At 40.2% G+C, this 21,434-nt stretch overlaps 1 protein-coding gene across 9 annotated transcripts in view; it reads left to right on the top strand.

Annotated features, from left to right (window-relative positions):
• sox6 (SRY-box transcription factor 6) overlaps nucleotides 1–17,965 on the top strand; it is a 131,870-nt gene extending 113,905 nt beyond the window's left edge. For all 9 annotated transcript variants that reach the window (XM_012917024.4, XM_076883173.1, XM_023154693.3 and 6 more), the window contains 4 exons: nucleotides 4,016–4,121; nucleotides 10,694–10,867; nucleotides 11,761–11,977; nucleotides 12,722–17,965. In XM_012917024.4, coding sequence (XP_012772478.3) covers nucleotides 4,016–4,121; nucleotides 10,694–10,867; nucleotides 11,761–11,977; nucleotides 12,722–13,028 — 804 coding nt within the window. In that variant the 3' untranslated portion in view covers nucleotides 13,029–17,965. The remainder of the gene's footprint in view (nucleotides 1–4,015; nucleotides 4,122–10,693; nucleotides 10,868–11,760; nucleotides 11,978–12,721) is intronic.
• Nucleotides 17,966–21,434: the final 3,469 nt, after the last annotated feature.

Raw genomic sequence — 21,434 nt, 5'->3', positions numbered from 1 at the left:
CTCAGAGTCTTCACTCAAGGACTGAAGACCACAGTGGTGACTGACACTTGATACACAAAGCCCTGCATTGTGGTCAGGACTACTGCCTTCAGCTTGCCACATACCAGGTGTGTGATATAACTGGAGCCAGTTCAGCACATTATCAAATATAAGCGGGAGTCCTGTCGCTGTAAAAGCTTGAATCATGAGATCTTAATCATATACAATCATACACTTTCCAGTGTGGTGAGATTTAGTTTAATGGTTCTCACCAAGTGCAGTTGTAACTGCTCTCAGAATTCATAATGGGACTTAAATGTTTCATTTAACTGTGGTGTGAGAAATGTAAAGTTTCACTTACTTATTTATTTTATTTATGTAGAAGATTCAGTTTTCATTTCACAGCCAAACCCGATCCTCCAAACCGAGCTGACTTCCAAAAACTGCACCACAGTTAGTTTTTGCTGTACTTTTCTTTCATGTGTATTTGACCAATCCCGATCCATCTGGATTTGCCTTTGCCTTTTTGACTAAAGCTATTTGCAAAGGAGAGAGTGAAGGAGTGTCAGGATTGGCAATGCGTTGCCTAAATATAGGGCGGAGTAGGCACAATGCACAGGGCCGTCCGCCACCCGCCTCTGCCCAGAATACACACCCTGTGGGTAGAGCAGCAGGCCTCCGGCACATGTTCTGTGGCCAGCCAGATTAAAGCTTTCCTTACAACACTGACAAGGGCCCTTTTGGGCTCCCTCGCCCAAGACGTTACACAAACTTTGCTATCTACCCCCTTTTTTTTCTCATCTTCCTCTGTGACTCACAGTCTCCCTGTGAGTTCCCTCACAAGCCAGCCATGTGCAACTGAACAGATACATGTGTTACCAAACTTTAAAGACAAAAGACTGCACAGGCAGGGCAGATGAGATTATTGTGGGTGGCAGTTCTCCACTACAGCTCTGAGTGCACTGCTATAATTTTAGTTGTGGGGAGGAGAGCTGCATGCTGAAGTCATTTAAGGGAGGGACAAGTTGCTTGCCAGCGGTCGTGGTCAGAGTGGGAGGGAAATGATGTGTACTGTTATATCTTTTGTTTCCTTTCTCTTTATCTTTGTCTATTCACACCAGCCTCAATTTGTTCTTATTTTGCGTTGTTTCAATACATTTTCCTCAGCTGGCCTTGTAGCATTTATGTTTGGTTTTTGCTACTTTAAAAACCATATATACATATATATATGTGTTTGGGTTTTGTTTTGTTTTTTTAAATATTGGCCATATACTGATTGGCTCCCTCTTTCAAAGTCTCTCCCTCTCTTTCTCTGGCAGGATGGCTAGCTTCCCCAGATACTGCATGTCCTTTGCTACTTCTCTGTGTCAGAGTGATCAGTAAAAATTTAATGACACTATAAAATAATAAAACTGCCATTAATTTATCACAGCACTTGATGCGTGTGCAGTAAAGAAGCATTAGTTCACTGAATCTTTTCCAACCTTAAAACAAAACCGGGATGCTTTGCGGATAATTTACAGCCCTAATTTCCAGTCTATTTCTAATTCACCGATATAAATTATGGAAATTATAACCAATAAGTATATTAAGCGCAGTATATAAAATTTTATGAAAATTTGTGGTACCATATTGCACAGATAGTCTGATATTAATTAGCATAGCACACAGGAGGGGAATACTGCAATTAGACCATTACATTACAGCACGTAAAAGAGGTTGTATAAAGTATATGTAGATGTTTTTCCACTAACCACAACCTCCCCTTTTCTTTTTTTCCTTTTTTTTTTCCTTGGGTCAAATTAAGTAAAGCTACCTCAAAGACAAGAGCTTCATTCAGTCTTGTCCTGGGCTGTCTGGTGTGCTGATGCTCACTAATCATATGACTTTGTGCGGTGGAGAAAGAAGTTCAATGCTGAGCTAGCCATTAATGAAATTCATTGACGGATGGTCCCTGTTCTCTTTCCTTCTCAGCCCAACATGATGCTTAATGATCATGAGTTTATAAAAGGACTTGATTGATCAAGAGGGAGCAACGAAGCGCAGAAGAGGGACGAGATGACTACTTTATTACAGACACACACACTACCCCATGAATGCCGCGTCTTCTGAGCAGACTGTCCAAGTAGCATCTGAAGCAGCACCATCGCCCATCCAGCTAATCGCACTTCAGTCACTTTGTCATCAGGCTGCTAGCTTCTTTCATTAAGAGCAATAATGTGGCTGGGTGATGAATGCGCGTCTGTGCGTGTGTGCGCGCGTGCTTGCTCGTGCGTGTGTTGCTTTACACAGAATGTGACACAGAGAGAGGCACCATACTCCATCTTCGCTTTACAAAGTGTCCTCATGCCCAGCAGGGACCACCACATATGTCATAATTAGAAAACACTTAAGTAAGCAAAGGGCCGTCAGATAGACAGCCTCTAATCACAGGCCATAAGCAGGTAGTGGTTAATTGTACATCAGAATCACTCAGCTGGCCATAAATAATGACTGCTCCTTCAAGTATGATGGTAAATTGCAGTGCTCTTTCTGTCTCTTGCGTGGTCCTTTCTTTTGAGGAATAGTTCTTGAATAAATAAAAGCATGAGGAAAATCAAAATACTGTGAAAGGCCTCAAATGGACTTGAACTATCTTCATTCTTCATCTTGTCAGAATTTTTAACCCCCAACAAAAAAAATGCACAAAAGGAGAATTTAAAAAAAAAAAAAAGAAAACATTTTAAAGAGATTTCTTTTTTTGTTGTTCTTGCCTCTGTCACTATAATACATTTTGACTTTTTTCACCAGCATGATTTCATTTATCATAATAAAAACAAATAAGTTCGAATAAGTCGGCTAGCTGGCTACAGGCATAAACTAAATGTTTGCGGGCACAGTTGTTAGAGCTTCTTAATTTTTTATCACCTGGGGAAAAAGAACTTCCCTGTGGGGAGAAAACGTGAAAAAACCCAACAAAAACAAAACAGTGGAATGCCTCACAGAGGAGGGGCTCAAAGATTAATGTGTTTGTTGGTGTCGTTGCATGAGGCAGGGGAGCTGTTAGTATTGTGTGGGGACTCTACCTGAGTGTCTGCTCAGACTGCATGTGATAGGCCTGTTTAGAAAGAAAAGAGGCAGAGGTCAGCGCAGACAGTGCATCTTTGGCAGAGATTGAACGTGCACCCTGGGAGTAAAACAAATGCTTTTTTCTGAATGGTGGCAACATGCCTGCTTTTAGTGTCATCCAGGCAAACCTGGGAGGGGGGGAGATTATTTGTATCATGCAGAGTCAAAGTGTCCATCTCCTAGTTGAGTCTTTAGAGAGGAAGACAGCCCTTTGCTAATGCCCTGTGTATTCACTGAGGAAGTAGGTCATTCAACAATGGAGCCAGCAGCAGTCGGCACTCTCCCCTTGCATAATACATTAAGTGTAATGTGCAGCAACTATTCAGAGACCCCCCGAAAGCTGTTATTTTATTCTGTAAATGCACATGGACATGACATTTAATATTGTCACGGAGCGCTGAATGACAGGGTTTCATTGTGCGACAAGTACAACATGATGCCAAGTTTAATCTGAGCACAAAGAAACATGACAAACGGGAAAACACGGTGTGTTCTCCAAAGCATGAACTCTGAATAAATGATGGGCGCTGAGCTCAGGGCGCTGTAGACTGGAAGGCAGGATGTAAGGAGAAGATTACAGAGGAAAATCTGAGCACTGCAAAGAGGGCCACGGCCCCATTGTGTGCTCGGGATCACAAAGTATCCTTCTGTAAATCTATTTAGAGCACCCCTGGCCCTCACTGTCTCGCTGCCTCCTGTCATCCATTATAACAGCTACAGAATAGAGAGATGAGGAAAAAGCTGCATCTAGCTCATGTCAAAAGAGCAGCTTTTCAAAACAAACTGCATTTATCAAAGACACTTTTTTTTTCTTTTCAAATTTTCAGATTTGTGATGGAGTTTGTTATTTTTTTTTCAGCTGTTTTGTCACTGTAAAAAGGTGTATATGTGCTGGTTTGTTTACCTGACTCTTTGTATATCTCTGTAGGAAAGAGCACACTTTGACAGCATTGGGCACCACCTTGGCAAGCTGGGTGAGGATGGAAAGCTTGGCCACAGAGTTATTGACCTCACCAGGCCAGAAGATCTAGATGGTAAGGCCATTATTGGGTCTCTTGTTTTGTTTTGTTTTATTTCATTGTTTTTCTGCCCTTTCCCTTTAATTATTATTACATGCTTTTAAATTCAGTCCTTACATCGGCATAATTTGTAACATTTTACTCAACTTTCTAAACTATCCGGGGGGGGGGGGGAATATTAAGAGCAATGGGTGGATTGTCTACACACTCAAAACTGAGTCTACCTTTTAAAAGAAAAGGGAGTTTTGATGTGTAATAAAGGCCTACTGCTCAGTACTGCATGCAGAGCGGTTGGGACAGTTGTGTGCAAGAGAGAAGTGGTGAATGCCGTTTGAAATGAGCCATCGCTCTGAGGTTTTCACAGGTAGGTGAGCGAAGAACAAGGGTGCCTGAGGACAAAGCTGGCTTTTTTCCAAGCTTGACTCCTGTTGCTGTTGTTGCTTGTCTGAGGTCCTGGGCGCATGTGTGTAAATTCTGATTACACCAGTGTGACAAATCGTCATCTGCTTTTGTGGAGCTGGCTCCTACACAGGAGCAAAGAGTTCCTCAGTGCAACTAATATTTGTCTGACATAAATATTTGTGGCAGTTTCCATGGGACTTCAGAGCCAGAGCAGAAAATAAAATGGTTCTGACTCATCTTTCATGCCTCAGAAAGTCTCGGGGCAGAGGGATAGATATTTCTCAGGACAATGTAACACATCGGCATTTTCCAATGAAGTTTTAGGCACGTTTCAGTTCAGTTTTAGAACTAAATGGTCTTGCTCAGTTGGTTCACATAGACTTTTTTTTAAAAAAAATCTTGCTATAAAAATATTTGTTTACCAACTTCAAAGCACATTTAGTTTCACATCACACCCAATTCTGAAGATGAGAATTAGAGGTGCATTTAGTGGATTCATTTACATGTTTCCCATGTAAGCCACAGCAGAAGATCCCATCCCACCCGTCTGACTCCTTGGACAGATGTGTTTTGAGTGCTCATTCTCCCAGTGGTAACCCTCCCTCTGTGGCTACTGTGGAGTCAGGACTGAAAGTGCGCACCAGGGAAGTTCTGTCCTTTTAAGTCCTGTTTAGAGCCGAGGGAAAGGCTAGCACCAGACACCGCACATCAGTTTTCCCAGTGGGTTATGGATTAGGAGCAAGCAAAGGTTAGAGGAGAGAAGAGGTCCTCTTCCCAAGGTGGGGGGGTGGCTGGGAGACAGGGCAATGGACATAACTCAAAACACAGTTAGCATTTCTTCTATTACACCACATACATACATATATATATATATATATATATATATATATATATATATATATATATATATATATATATATATATATATATATATATATATATATATATCGGTCTGTGTCTTTAGGCTTTACCAACAGGAAGGCACGGAGATGAATGATGTGAAACAGGATTTTGAGATGTGAACCACAAATATTTACTCTTCTGAGAACATGCTTACATCTGAAATCTTGTGAGGATTTTCTCTTCCTTGAACCAAAGAAAGCTCGGCTCCCTGGCATACCATAACATAAAGAAATATACAGTGCACGAAAATATTTATATTCTGTTTAATAGCATAAATATGAAAGCATAGAAAACATTAGCCTTCTAGATTATGTAAGGTCAAAGGTCATCCAGGTGCCAAGTATTTTTTTTCAATGTGAATAAGATCTGCTGAATTGAAACTTGTTCTAAAAAATTACCATAAAAAACCACAAATGTTTCTATGACAAAAAGGCAGTTTTATCCAAAAAATGTAGCATCAGTAACTAGTTTTGGAACAACCTATAAAAATAGGAGGCAAATGAATTTGGAAACATTTTAGCCCCCTCCCCCGAGTAGATCAGAACACACTGCACATACTTTTGGTGTTTCCTGAAAGGGAAAATTACTGGGTGCACCACCTCACCCATACATAGGGTGTGAAAGCCCATTGGTGTGTAGCAGCTTTCCATCCAGAACAGAGTAACCGCATTGAGCAGGCACAGTGACTTCTGTTATCGCGGCAGTTCACAGAAAGCTTTAGGTTCTTTAAGCTAATATTTGCAAAGCAGGCAGAAACCCAACTCCGAACAACCAAAAGTGTGTGTGTGTGTGTGTGTGTGTGTGTGTGTGTGTGTGTGTGTGTGTGTGTGTGTGTGTGTGTGTGTGTGTGTGTGTGTGTGTGTGTGTGTGTGTATGGGAATGGTTAAAAAATAGGAATAGATGGGATTTTCATCATTTAACAAAGTCACAAGCCACACACATGATCCCTTGGCAAATTCATTAGGTCTTTACCAAATACCACAAAAGCCTGAGCCCTGAGGCCCTTCGTTCATTCACATATGGCAGTATGGAGCTGCCATATGAGGTTGTGTGTTTGTCTAAAACGCCCCCATCACTCAGGGTCTACAAAGAACAAAGGAGTTGTTGAGAGATGTGTGCAGGCAGGAAACAGAATTAATCTAAAAGCCCAATGAGATAATATCAAACAAAGACTGAAGAACAAAAGAGAAGCTTCAGCTGAGAAGTGTCCTTGTGGAATAGGATAAGAAAAACAGTAGTCTTGCACTTTTGCTACAGATCACTGACAATGAGTTTCTTTACATCAGTAGCTCAGAGCTGTTGTGAAGTGTTATATGGGCTGATTGTTTGAAGATGTTTGTTTTTCTTCTGCTGTGAGTCTGTGGGAATCAAGCTCTGGCTTTTATTGCCGGGGAGTTTTTCTGGAAGAAAGCTTAGATGAGAAGCCTTTGACATAATAACGTGTCAAGTCACAAAAACAGTAGGTGCACAGGTCAAAACAATCAATAAGAAAGTTCTGTTTTGAAGCTGGCAAATTGAAATTTAGAGCAAACGAACAAACGTGTGTATTTCTCTGTGAGTGTCAGAGGCCGAGAAGTTGTGAAAGATTAAACTAAATGCATAAGACAGCTGGCTCTGCAGGCAAAAGTAAAAGCTGCGGCATGTTGAAACAAGCTGCCTGTTTGTTCCCAAGTTCCCACGTGTGTGCATGCATTCACACACTATCACACACACACACACATATACACACAGAGGGTATGGAAACCCAAACGATCCCAACTGGGTACTAAAAATAAGACAATTGAGATGTTTTAATGTGGTTTACATCACTTGTGATTTTCACCGGCTTAATTAGCATGCCACGAACTCAGACTGGACCAGAGCCACTGAGCGCCGCATCCTGTCCGTCCACACACATTAATCTCGCCTGATCCTGCTCTGAGGGAGAGGCTCTATTGTCAGTAGTAAATGCCTTCACTCAGAGGTGTTAGATTTGATCCCAACAGGGAGGGCTTGGCAGGTTTGCGTGATTGTTGCCTGCTCACTGAGGCTCATCCTTTTTGAGCGGATTCCTGGGTGACATTATGTGTCTGCCCATAGAACAAAGATGAGTAAGGAGGAGGAGAGGGGGCAGCTGGGGCAGCGCTACCCTCTGGCTTGCTATATGGTCGAGTCTGAGCCTGCAGCTCACAGGTGTGACAGGCTGTGGGGCCTCACTACATTCTCTCTCCATTTCGCCCCCTTTCTTTTTTTGTTTCCTTCTTCCTCGTTATTCACTTTCCCTTTTCGTTCTTTATTCCACCGTGTGCGCACACACATAGACACACACACAATCATTCTTTCACACTGTAATTCATGCTGCTCATCTGCAGTGTTTCCAGGAGAGACAAATTAAAAGGGGATTCTCATATCGCTCTGTCACACTTGAGCTGCGGGCCTCATGAATCACAATAAATTCTATTAAGCAGCACTCCCTCTGTTTCGCTCCCTCCCCAGCTACCACCCAGGGGGCCTGGCCCTGTCACCGCTAAACATCTGTGTTTATTTACACAATCACACTCCTAACTAACTGATTCCTAAATGTCCTGCCCCTCCTGGAAAACAATAGTTATTGCTCATTTGCAAAATGTCAGAGCAGCGTTGCGATTTTCTGCAAAAATATGGAAACAACCTGGCAGTAAATTGCATGTTATAGTTGCAAGCAATTTGCTGTGTGAATATACAGGATGTCCCCGATTAAGTCATATATATTACAGGGGTTGAATAAGGAAGCAGTTCTGTACTTCAAGGTGCTTTCAGACAGATCACAGACCTCGCTGCTATTTCAGGTTAAAGGTCTTTCGCAAAGTTGGGCTGTTCGTTTCTCCGAGGCAGCTTCCATCACTTTCAGTATTTTACATATCCAAGCCACACAGCGTCTGCCTCGGAACAACTTACGAGGTGCATCACTCCTGTTGTTCAAGTCTGCAGTTTTCTGCAGCATCTGACAGAGCAGAAAGCGATGCTTTTCTGCGTGCAGTCATGTGCAGCAAAAGACCATGCCTCATCTGGATTCCCTCCAATGAACCTAGTCACGTGGCTGGTTTCCTGGCTAACTATGGATGTGGCACTAGGTGATGGCAGGCAGTTGTTTTGTTCCCCCCCCCCCCTTCGCTCTACATAAGAAGATCACCTCTGCCCATATACATGCGCACCAGTATATAAATTGCTGAATCAGTGTCAGTGATAGAGTAATGGCACGGCAGGCATCGTAAATTACGGCAAGCGATCCCAGGGCGCAGACACTGGCTGTCGTGTCTGAGTGAGCGCTGCGCTCCTGAGCTAATGAATACCTTCATCTGGCCCCGGCAGTCAGCAGATTGCCCCGCGTTGATGGATACTGTCAGCCCTCCGCCACACCACATTTCATTGCACAATAAACATGGTTGTCAAAACCAAACAAAGTGAAATCAATTCATCCTGTACAGTGAGTGCATGCTAAATGAAATTAACGTACTGTGGGGTTCGGTGGCAGCAAAGGTAGTGTATTATTTTTGAATTCATGATGGCTTTCGGGCCAACAGCATTTGAGGGAGCTCAGCAAACAGAGTAAAACGCGGTGCTTGCAGAGGTAGAGAAAGTATTTCGAAAAGTAACAAAAATCTCTAATTTGGTGCATATTTTACAAGACTGTGAAATTAAAAGAACACAGGCGTCTAGATAGCAATGATGAGGAAACGCATTTATATATGGTTAAAAGGACATTTTGGCAACTGAAAATGAATCTAAAGTTATAGATAACTATGCATTTATTACCTTTCTCTGCATATGTAATGTTTAGTCTGTCTATTTAAGACAAATAGAGAGACCAGCAAACACCTGCAATTATATGAGTTTGACTCATAAGTAAATACACCTTTTTATTGGCTTTCCAGGTAAAGGAAGGGATCATAAATGTGGCTCTTTGGCTGTTAAACATGAGCTGCTGAAAAGTCAATTCATCTGCTTTTGCACTGTGAGAAACAGGCTTTTCTACTAGGTAGGTTAGACCTCAAGAATTCTTACCCTGTAAACAAAGACAAAGTTCCAGCACACCTTTATCTCTATTGTACTGCAAGTATGTTGCCTTTTTAAAAAGACTTGTCTCATATAATAATTCTGAAAACAGGACATGTTCTTTTGAAGCGAAGACACTTCAACTCTTGAGGCTGAAAATGCTGCAGTAATACCTTCAGTGATTAGAGCAGGGCGAGGCTTCTGTGGATTTGGAATTAATGTCTCTGCACAGCCCTCCATTACTCATTAAGAGTTTGATTTTGTTTATCAACTGAAATAATAATAGAAATCAGACCCCAGGTAACGTGTGCCAAGGCTGCTAGTGGAATGGTCTAATGAGAAGGCTTCACATGTGGATGATGAAATATGCATGAGTCATCCCAAGCTTTCTTTTCCAGATTTGAGATCATTAAAGATGTATCGTAGCATATGGAAGGCTTTTTTTGTCTTATTTTTCAAGCCTTGTTTATCAACATATTTTTGTTTGTTTAAATATTCATACTGCTTTTATTTAATTCTTTCACATCTTACATATAAAAGGAAGCAAATGCGCATGCAAACAGAAATCATTATCAGTCTGATGTACAGTTTAATACTGAGAGAAACTCTCTTATGCTGATTGTGAATGCCCTGATTGAGAAACAGCACTTTGCAGAATCGGCACACTCTCCCAGCTAATGTGTGCTTGGTTTGTTTGTTTGTGTGCGTGCTTGAAGGAAAGAGGAAGAAAGTGAGAAACAAGGGGAGAAAGAAGTGTAAACCGAAGGGGTTTTTTGTGCATATATATGTAAAATGGAGTTTGGCTTTTATAAAGATTTGCAAGAGTTTGTGTTTCCTCGCTTTTTCTTTCTTTTTTTTTTTTAAAGTCAGGCTCAAATCTTATATTTATGTTGGCTGTGAGTCTGAAATATATGTGCACAAGTAGAAAAGCTGGACTTGTGGACAGAGAACTGAATTATTCTTGAAGTCAAAGGGCTCCTCCTTGTTCTCTCTGTACTGCTTTTGGATAGACCCGATTTAAAGAGATCAGGTCCACCTTAAACGCCATATTCAACCCTGTAGACTCTGTTGAACAGTGTTTGCATCTCTGCACTCATTTGAAATAATTGTCATGATGGAGATAGCAGATGAAGGAGAGTTTAAACATGGCTTGTCACTTAATGTCTCGCCACGCTCTCTCTTCTTGTTCCTGCCCTTGTTTTTTCCGGGGTCCAAGGAAGTCAATGGCTCTGCAGATAAACCCCAACCCTATTATTGTTGGCCAACAGGAGGCGCTGGACCTACCGAGGCGCGAGTCTTCAGGGAATCTCGGGGAAGAAACAACAACGAGCCCCACATTAAAAGGCCAATGAATGCATTCATGGTGTGGGCCAAGGATGAGCGGCGCAAGATCCTCCAGGCTTTCCCCGACATGCACAATTCCAACATAAGCAAGATTCTGGGTAAGACTCTTTAAAAACATACAGCTGTGAGCACTTGACTTCTTTGCTTTATACAAAACTGATAATGATGCACCATTTATAGTTTAGTTTTGGTTTAGTTTTATAGTTTTGCTAGAACCACAGCTTGTTTCATAGCTTTTGACATGCTCAAGAGCACTGTAGTCAATCTGAGTTTTTCAATTACTAATGGTGTTTCTCCAACACTGACTTACCAGGCTTTTTTTCAGTTTTGCTCATTCTCATGGGTTTATTGCACTCGGAAAAGCATATATCTTAGAAAGTGTCTGGCGTCTAAAAAAGAGAGTATGCACGTTATCTCGTAGACCACTGTGCATCAGTTCGCCTCAGCATACAGATGGATTTATAGCCCATCACTAGCATAAGTGTTTGTCATGAAAAATGACAGAGACTAAATGGGTCTTGTCCCCTCAACACTGGAGTCCATACATCAGAGCTGTTAAAAGTGCTGTCATCCATGCCAGTGTAGGGCACTTCACCGAGCTGCAGTATTTACTACTCCAGCTTGTTGTTCCTTACTGTTTGACAGTAAGGAAAAAGCCTGCCTCTGGTTTCAGATAATGTGCACATGCAGAGCTATCAAGAGATTGTTGTGCAGCAGACAGTAAATCTATGCATGCGATTTTTCTAGAAAACGTCCACCCTTATTAGGGGTAACTGTATTAAATTAAATCTTGATGCAATGTAGTAAAAAGTAAAGGACTATGAATTTCACATTGCATTATTGGTTATTTTATATAAGTGCAAGGTCACCACCTCTCTGCTTATTTTGTTCAATTAGTGGTTATGTTTAAGAGCAATGGATTCCTGCAGTTTCCTACTATCACAAACAGTTTTTCTGGTTACTGAAAATCTGAATGTACTGTGCTGTGTAGGTTCCCGGTGGAAGTCCATGTCTAACCAGGACAAACAGCCCTACTATGAAGAGCAGGCTCGTCTAAGTAAGCTTCATCTAGAGAAGTACCCAAACTACAAGTACAAACCACGGCCTAAGAGGACCTGCATTATTGACGGAAAAAAACTCCGCATCGGAGAGTACAAACAGATGATGCGTTCACGGCGACAAGAGATGAGGCAGTTCTTTACTGTGGGGTAAGTACACAGTTGTGATTAGCCCAGCCTTGCCATACGTAATACACAAGAAAATGCAGAAAACATGTGCATGCAATGCAAAGCAGTGTTTGCAAAAGTGAACGCTGAGTTAACCACTGTTGCTAACTCAGCAGCTTAATTCAGAGGGTTACTAATAATTTAAGACAATAGTAATCTCCTGATGGAGCACCAAATACAGACATTATTACATATATAAGCTCTACGTGTATATTTACGTAAGCGTGGACAGCAGCAGTCTAAGGCTTAACACTTTAATTTACTGTTTGTGGTTATCAGGAGAGTCCTTCTCCAGGTGTTCCCATGTCAGTCATAAGATTCAGTGGCTGGAGTATCAATTATCCAGCGCAAAAGCAGCAAAGAGCAGCAGGAGCAACGTATTGGTTTTATGTCACCAATAAACTGGGTAGTGTTTCTGAGCGGCTCAAAACGGGAGTTGTCAGGAGTACCTCTCTTTTTCCAAATCATTTTCACAGAGCTGCTGGCTTACAGCAGACTGCTGTGGGAAACCCGTAATCCAGCCATCTCAGTTTAAGTGCTGTAAGAAAAAAAATCACGCACTTTAGAGACATGTAGCCACCAACCTAAGCAGCAATCGCACTATGAGCACCACTGAGCGCTTTTTCCGTGTGCTCTTTTTCCGATTATGCTGATCACTTTTTAATCAAGTGCGTCGTGAAAACTGATTGCATTTAATATAAATGTATGTGTTTCTTATACATATAGGCAGCCACCGCAGATTCCCATCACCACAAGCGCCAGCATGGTCTACCCTGGGGCCATCACCATGGCGACCACCACACCCTCACCTCAGATGACATCGGAGTGCTCAAGTGCCTCAGCGAGTCCTGAGCCATCCATTCCCGTCATTCAGAGCACCTACAACATGAAGCTAGAGCCCACTGGCATGGTGAACAACAGCGAGCCGGTCAATGGCGAGGATGAAATGGACATGTACGAAGATTTTGAGGACGAGCCCAAATCAGACTATAGCAGTGAAAATGACACACAAGAGCCAGTCAGTGCCAACTGAGACCTTTTAACCGAAGAGGCCAGTGCAGAAACAGTACTCATACAGGAGGATGCCCAGAGGGCTGGTCTGATCTGAGGGAGGGAAAGAACAAAAGAAAACAAAAACTACACCACAAAAGGTTTGAACATGTTTAAAAAAATAATGATTTATCATATCGAAGCCAGCATGCAGCTGTGGCTTCATCTGAATCAAAAGCTATTTGGTCTTAAGTGTTTCTTTAAGTGTGTGAAGCAGTTTGGTTGTGGTAATTTATATATATATATACATATATATATATTTTTTATCTCATTGTTTATTTTTTGTTAAGATCATGGACATATAGACAATTAGGTTATTGCCTAAAACAAAAGACAACTTGAAATTACAACCTTTGATATGAACCTAGGTAATTCTTACTGTCATTTACCTTCTTTTCCTCTTCAATTAGATGATTTTGCTACATTACCTAACTGTTCAAGATGGGAATAATATTCTCACTCAGGTATAGCGTGCCAGCCAACAGCTTGTGAATGTTTTTAATCAAGAGATAAATATGAACAAAATATCTCAAAATGATAAGGAGTGATTCCAACGTAGTACAGAGGCTAATTACACATTATTATTATTACTATCAGTAATATTATTATTATTATTGTGTTTTTCTTTTTGTTATTACAAAACAACCTAATTTAGTGCGCAAGTGCCAAACATTTCAAGTTGTTTCAAGTCTTTGAGTCTTAGACAATCTCTTCATCTCTTAATGCAGCTTCATCATCCAGTCTTTCTTTAATTTACCCAAACAGAATAAACAAATTAAACTCAGGAACTTGGAAGCAGCAAGCTCTGCAGGAGGTTACAATATGTTACATCTGTCGACGGTAGCTTGTGATGCTAGCTGTTCTTTGGGGAGGCCAATGCAGTGATCATCAATGAAGCCAGCCCTTTCATTTCCTCATCCCTGTCCACACAGAGCACCGTGGCATCCTTCACTTATTTCCAGCTCTGCAGTCCACTCTGACTCACCAAGATCTTAATCAGAGTGATTGTAATCAGGCCAGAATGCTAAAGGGCCAAAGGCCTCCAATCTGTGGGATTGGAACAGTAGCGAAAGGCAGCTTTGGTGGCATTACAATCTTAAATTGATGTTGTACAATGTGTAGCTACAGTGCGCTCTGTTAAACACTTTAGCCCCATTTGGATGGCAAGTTTAAAGTCTTAGGTCTTAAAACGTAATTTTTTTTCTGATCTTAATTCTTTTTAGACATTGTAAATCTTAAACTGACACTAAGAAGTCTTAAAGGAGAGCACGGTCATCGGGTTGATGCAATGAGTTGATTACTGAAGTAGTCTTGAAAAGAAATGACAGTTTGCAAGGACATAGAGAAAAGACTCATATACAAAGGATAAAATACACAATTTTTTAATTAGTGCACTTATAAACCTTCTATCACCTATGAGGCTTTTGAAACATTTACAATAATCTGATCAGCTTTATACTGCTCTCATTGTTTGCACTTCAAAAAATACAGACTAAATGCAAGAATCAGAAAAGAGGCAACTCAGTCTTAATGTAAGTTTCAAACCTGACAAGTCCTGACCTTCCAGCGACGGCAGATAGATAAAGCTCATCTAGCGGTCAAGGCCTTGATGTTGAGACTCAGATCCTCTTTACAGGGCAGAAGGTCTAAGTGGCTCTCCTCCCTGCCATGCCCTGCTCTGACCCCAGCCTGTGGCAACCTCAGCACCCAGGGGGCGCCATCTGGCTCAGAGAAGGAGAAAACACCAGGGAAGGATGGGAAACAATAAAAATGGTGTGTGTGTCGCTCATTGTGCTCTCCATCAAAGTGCTGGAAATAAGGCCTCAACAGGGCTCCCACCCTGGCCCAATCACCAGGCACTGGCGAGCAGATGGAACAAGTACATCAAGCTGTGGGGGATTATTAAAATGACTGACGACTGGGTATCATCTGAAATACAGCATTATTAATGCATGAGTCCAGCTATTCCCCTCCCATGCCCTTGAACCTGTCCATTTCAGAGAGCGTGCAGAGCTTTTTTGGAGGACATGAATATCTCGTCACGAGCTTTAACTGGTCAAGACGCTCACTGCTGGTCACTGCATTTTTCTCCTAGCTCAAATTGGTACAGACGGTTCTTTAATGCTCTCTTATCTTCTGTACTCTTATTGTTATTACCCATCAGATGCTGGCTTATATCATTTAAACTTTTGGACATATTTATATTAAGTCATGTTTTCCCCTTTTTATTACCTCATAGATAATTCAGATTTTATTATTTTCCATTGCATCTTTTCTATATTGTTCTCATTTTGAGGAACACGTCATGAAGATGCTCTCCTACAAACAAACCCAAGTGGATTTCCCTCCAAGTCAACCTGTTTGGTATTTCTAAACTGTTTGCTCCTGTTTGCTGGCGGTTAGATGTATTTGTATGCGATTGTAAATATTTTCATGACTATGCCACACTACTTTAGTGGGCTGGTAGTTAAAAAGGACTCTTCATGGAACTGAAACTTGACTGAGCTTAAATAGCAAAAAAAAAAAAAAAAAAAAAAGGACAAAAAAAAAGAACAAAAAAAGAAAGAAAATAATGACAACGAGAACTCACAAAGAGACAATGTTTCATAAGTGTTATAAGCACTGGATATAAATTGTATTTTTATCTATTCTGATTAATGTGAAGCTGTTTTGAGGAAAAACAACACGAATGAACAAAATTCCCCAGTTGGACTCACGTGGGTTTGCTCTCACAGTTACCAGATTTGAGTCTTTTTTTTTTCTTCTTTTTTTTGTCTGCTTGTTTTGTTTATTTATGCAAAGACACATGTGATGAATGGACACTTTGTTTAATCTTCAGGGCTGCCTAGAGGAGAGACTCAGCACAAGAAAAGTGAGCAGGAAATTCAACAGCAGGCTCAGTGAGCCATGAAAAACCAGACTTCAGTGCATTGTATATTGCACGACATATTTATTGTTTGCCACTGCTGGCTCTAAAATTTTGAGTTAAAGACATCATGGACAATCAGATGAATAATAAAAAAAAAAAGAACAAACAATTTAATGAATTGGAGCTAAACATAGTTTTCAGTTAATTCTCCATCTCATTAAGATTTAATTGTAAATACAACATAGGAAATATATTTTTGTTCATTAGTGAAGTATAAGTTATGTATTTGGCTGTTTTATTTTTTTTGTAGTATGTGGTTTCATGTTTTTAAAACCTGACAAGTCACTGTACCTCATGTAGATGCTTATTTTTTTCCTCCTTATTAGAAGAGAGCAGCACTGGTCCTGAAACAAAAAGACGAACCTCACTCGCTTATGTTTTCATGATGCTCCCCAGACAATTTGAATAATCAACGAAAGCTAAACTTGGTAACGAGTATGGTACTTATTCAGACAACAAGCACTTAAAAGAATTATTAAATCGTGTGTTTCCAATCATCATAGAACTTAAACGGTATGCTGTATAATGCTCACTTGTGCTTTGTGTTTAGAATAGCACTCATAGTATGTGGCACTTTTTTTAATGAGTGCAAAATCTGAAAAAAAAAAGAGTCTGCATGCATTTGGCTTGCATTGACATTAATGTAACAAACAAATGTTTTTATGAATGACTGCTTCAAACACAAATGATTTTTTTATTGTTTTAAATGTGGGAGCGTGCAAGTATTTATTTCAATTTATTTCAATGTGGCAAAATTCACAGATTGTGCATTCTTCTCAGTTAATTCTCTACTTGCCATCTTTTTGTATGTTGCCAATTTTTAATGAACATGTCCATGACTATCCAGCCATCCCGAAAACGTAGCCCTCACAATTTGTTTCTTTTCTTCCAATTGCTAGACTCACAAATGGTTTCAACATTACTTACTGTAATTTGATTATTTTTTTTTTCCGTCTGAAATTTGTGATGTGTATATGGTGGGAATGTTCTCTGTGTTAATTTAATCAGCACAATTCACTGACATGCTGGACTGACATGGTAGCTGCTGTTCAGAAGTGTAAACTTTTTTTGTTCAGGATGACATTTATAGACGTCTTTGGTACTTTGCTTTTTAGCGTTGTTTCTCAAGCAACACTGTGTGGGGCTCTTCTATCACTGGAGCCACTGTTTTGAAATTGCTGGCAGCCTGATACAATTTTCCGCCTAGAAATCTCTTATCCCCCCCCTCCTCTGGCAGGTACCTAGGCCCATGGAAAGTATTGTTTTGGCTGTTATTAGAGAAATGAATTAAATAGTGTCTGTTGCTGCTTTAAAAAAGTTTATGTCGGAATATGTAAATAGTTTATCATAATATCTTGTACAGTCCAATGTAAAGTTTTTAATTCAACTTAAAAAAAAATGTTGCCATCACGTTTGTGTTCACATTGTTCTTTATACAGTACAAAAGGTCAATTATTTGCTAGGGATATTATTGCTAAAAAGAAAAAAAAATTAAAATGTTACTTAGTTGTTTTTTTATTTTATATTTGTTTTGTTTTGCTTGGCTTCAAAGTGTACATCAGCAAGTCTTTGGTTTCCATGTGCAGTATTGACGTGAGGTAAACTTAAGGTGAATAATTTTACATTGGTGTGTGTGTGGAAAGCAATTTCTTTGGCTTTGGTAGTATTAATACACTATATCAAGTAAAAACAAACCGATGATGGACACACTGGGTGCATCTAGGCACCTTAAGAATGTGTATACTGTATATGATTAAATTGTCCCCACAGGATCAATTCAGACATATTGTAACACCATATTTCTGTAATATCTCTGTCCATTGTAACAATGCAGCAGTGGGCTCAATAACTGCCTGTTTTAGCTCATTTACCTCAAGAAGTTCCTCCTTTTCTGTAAAAGAGACAGAAATTGTGTTACAAAAAGCTCACATCACTCCATCTTTTGTACTGCTGTTGACACTTACAAATTAAAGAGACATTTTGTTTTAAGATTTGTGTAATCATTTGTATTGTCGAGGCGTTTGTTACATTCTTTAAGTCTGCAATGTAAGAAAACCGAGGGCTGGGGAACAGTTAGCTGATGTCGTTTTACACCGTTGGCATCATTGTGCTCCACAATGACAGCAGTATATGAATCTCTTTTTTGGGGGGTAGAATCGCTGTCTTCAACTGATAAGTCAATTTTGATGCTCAAGTAATCAAACTGAAGACAATTATGGACATGAAATCAAACCAGCCTTGCTGTTTTGATGATACTTCTTCATTTATAACATTTTAAGAAAGTTTTGAGAGAGAATTCAACATTTTTGGTCTCTGCCTGATGGAAACAGATGGATGGATGGATGGATGGATAGATGTAATCATTTTATAATAACATTGTATACAACTGCACTGGATTAAGGATGTTGCCAGAGCTGATACTTACAGTACCTTTGGATACCAAAATTCTGAAAACTCCAAAGTACTCATTTCTTTCAGTAGAATGTAGGGTTATTAAATAATTGATACTTGGATGGAAACCTCCATCTTTACACACACTGCTGGACACAGAAAACCATGTGAACAGTAGCACAAAAAATCTTTGTGAAGCATCTTAAAGACATCCTGGTCTTTATGAAGAATTTCATGCACTCCCTATAGCCCCTGTTTTGACACTGACGTATTAAAGCATTATCATAAACATTAATCTGGCCAGTTAACGGTTAGCAATTATTAATATTACCCATCTGTTACGTTATTATTAAGGAAATGGGTAGCAGCTAATAATTACATGATAACATTAACGTAAGAGCTAGTCTGCAGCCATCATTAGTCCTGTGCCTCTGTAACAATATTAATTTAATCTGTTAATTTAACAGGATAACACAACCACTTGTGAATAAAAGTAGTTATGGTCCCAGATTAAAGCTTAGAAAGGTACAACAAGGTAGAAACATTTCAACCGAACTTACCAACTCGTTTTGGTCAGCAACAAAAATATGTGAATAGAAACATGACTGAAGACGATCGGTATGCGGACCTCTTTCATGGCAAAACCATGGCATATGTGTTTTTGGACCCCAGCAATCCCTTTACCAATGGTCTCTGCATTCAAGTCTATCAACCTTGTTTACCTCAGTACCAGCATTTTCTGAACCAGGATTTGACTGACATTACAATTTTCCTTACTATTTCAACCTTAGAAGGGGGTGTGCCAAGAAGGCCAGTCTCTGTAATAGCACCCTGAGTTTGGTGGCTTTAAAGAAGAAGAAAAAGAAGACCGTATATAATCTTACTGGCATTATAAATTAAGACAATTCGAATATTCAAGAACAGAAGGCTACCGTTAGCACCTCTAATGTTAGCAACACTCCAGTTTATCAGCCTTAATTTAAATTTTCATTTGTTTGACTAGCAAATTAAGTTGTTATAAACACATCAAAACCTCTTCTTTTGTACACCCTTGCTGGAATACTGGATGGCTTGTGCAGCCATAGCAGACACTGATACATCAGTGGGTTAAATGGACATGAAGTGCAGGTGGCTGTGGCAGACTGGCAGTTTTACTTGTTAAACCTCTTAAGACACAAATTTCAGGAGGCAAAAAGGGCAAACAGTGGTGAGCTCACCTTTATCAGCCAATCAAAAACCAAAACTATCCCTATGCAGTGACTTTTTTTTAACTAATCACAGTCAAAATCACAGCCTGTTCCTTCAGGAGAGACAGACCTTTGCTGGTGTATGTTGAAGGATAAACAGCAACACAGCTAACTGGTATCAGTTTAATAGAAAGAGAAATAAAGGGTATAATTGATAAGACACAACATACAGTTTGTTAGGTTCATCTCGAAAGAAGGATTTGTGCCTGGTTTGGTTTTAAGAACAATCTGTGAAAGTACACATTCAAAGGTTCCTTGACCTCATGAAAGGCATTCAGAGGGCTCGTAGCGTGAATGTGTGCGTGTGCGTGTGCCTATTGAGACAGGTGTTTGTGTGTGTGCCAGAGCCAGAGGTCATCGCGAGACTTGTAAGCCCAGGCTATGCCCATCACTCTTCACTGGATCTCTGCCATCTAATGCTCATTATCATCATAATAATCATGAGTTCTACACCCTGCTTCCTTCATCATGCACGGGGTAAAACACTGCAAATAAATTTGAAGTCAGTGTTATTACAAATCAGCATACACTTACTGTTCTAGCTCAGTGCTAGCCTATTCATCTACAGAAAAGGAAATCAGTTCAACAAAATATAACTGCCTGGACCTAAAGTCTTTTTTAACCATTCGGGAAAATTTGTTGTCCTAATCATTCACTTCATCTTTTACCACTCCTTCCCAAGAGCAAAGGAAAACTACAGTTAACGGCTGTGTCTGTAATAGATGCCTGTGTAAGCGCTCTCTAGCAGTAAATGGAAAAACTAGACATATACTTTGCACAGTAAATCTTAATAATTTCCCCAGCCTGCATGAAATCTAATAGCATAGACAAAGCTCTTTGCTTCGGGTATTTGTCTTTACATTACTGTTCATGTCGCGTGTGTTACGGTTTAACAGGAGTTTAATTTTTAGTTGTAACTGTAACACTCCGTTTTTATTTTTAAATCCTATGTGAATGAATTTTATCTACAAATAATTAAATAAGAGGTGTGAGGACTAACTGGCGGGCTGGTTGGCTGAGGTAAGTAAAACTGCTGTTTGTAAGTGGCCTTTCTGAATGAACTGTCACTGTGGTACAAAGATGTGTATGTGTGAACAGCGCACAATAATTAATACCGCAATTCTGTCGTGTAGCGGCGGGGCGGCTATTTCACAACTCTGATGACTAAACACCGGAGGGAAGGAAAGCAGTGAGGGGCGCTTGGAACAATATTTTACTCATTTGGATCTGCTCAATGCTACAGCCGCTGCACCCAGTGAATCTGTCAGACAGCACCATTTCCCCAAGAACAGCTGCTATTTATCTGATTTTCTCATTAGATTTGACTCATGACTTCTTTGTACTGGCTTTGGCAGACGTACTGCATGCCTAGGTATGGCTCTTTTAGCGAAGGCTGAACTCCCTGATGTTACTGTATGTAAAAATATGTAACACAAAGCTTCTCTTTTCCTGGTATTCAAGCTTCGGTTTAAGTTATCGTAAACACCGTTTTATTCCTATTTGTTTCTGTGGTTCTCAGACAGATGTTTAGCATTTTTTTTGCTTCTTATTTCAATCCAATTCAAGTGCAGGTGAAAAAAAGAGGGGGGGAAAAAGAAGCTGGTATTGATCTCAAGAGTCATCAAACATGCATATGAGAACAGTATGTAAGAACAGTCCACACCCTTAGCAATGTTTTAATCCTTGGAGGTGAAGGACTTAGGAAATCTTGCTAATTTCACAGATGGTTTAAAATAGATTAGTGTAGAGTAGCAGCTCGCAGAGAAGGGCTGACCCACCAGGCTCCCTGTGCAGCTGCCAAAACCCTGCGCCTGATGCTCAG

This window comes from Maylandia zebra, linkage group LG1, assembly GCF_041146795.1.
Source record: "Maylandia zebra isolate NMK-2024a linkage group LG1, Mzebra_GT3a, whole genome shotgun sequence".
Lineage (NCBI taxonomy): Eukaryota > Metazoa > Chordata > Actinopteri > Cichliformes > Cichlidae > Maylandia > Maylandia zebra.
The sequence above is the reverse complement of the archived record's forward strand: the minus strand, read 5'-3'. Positions and strand labels throughout refer to the sequence as shown.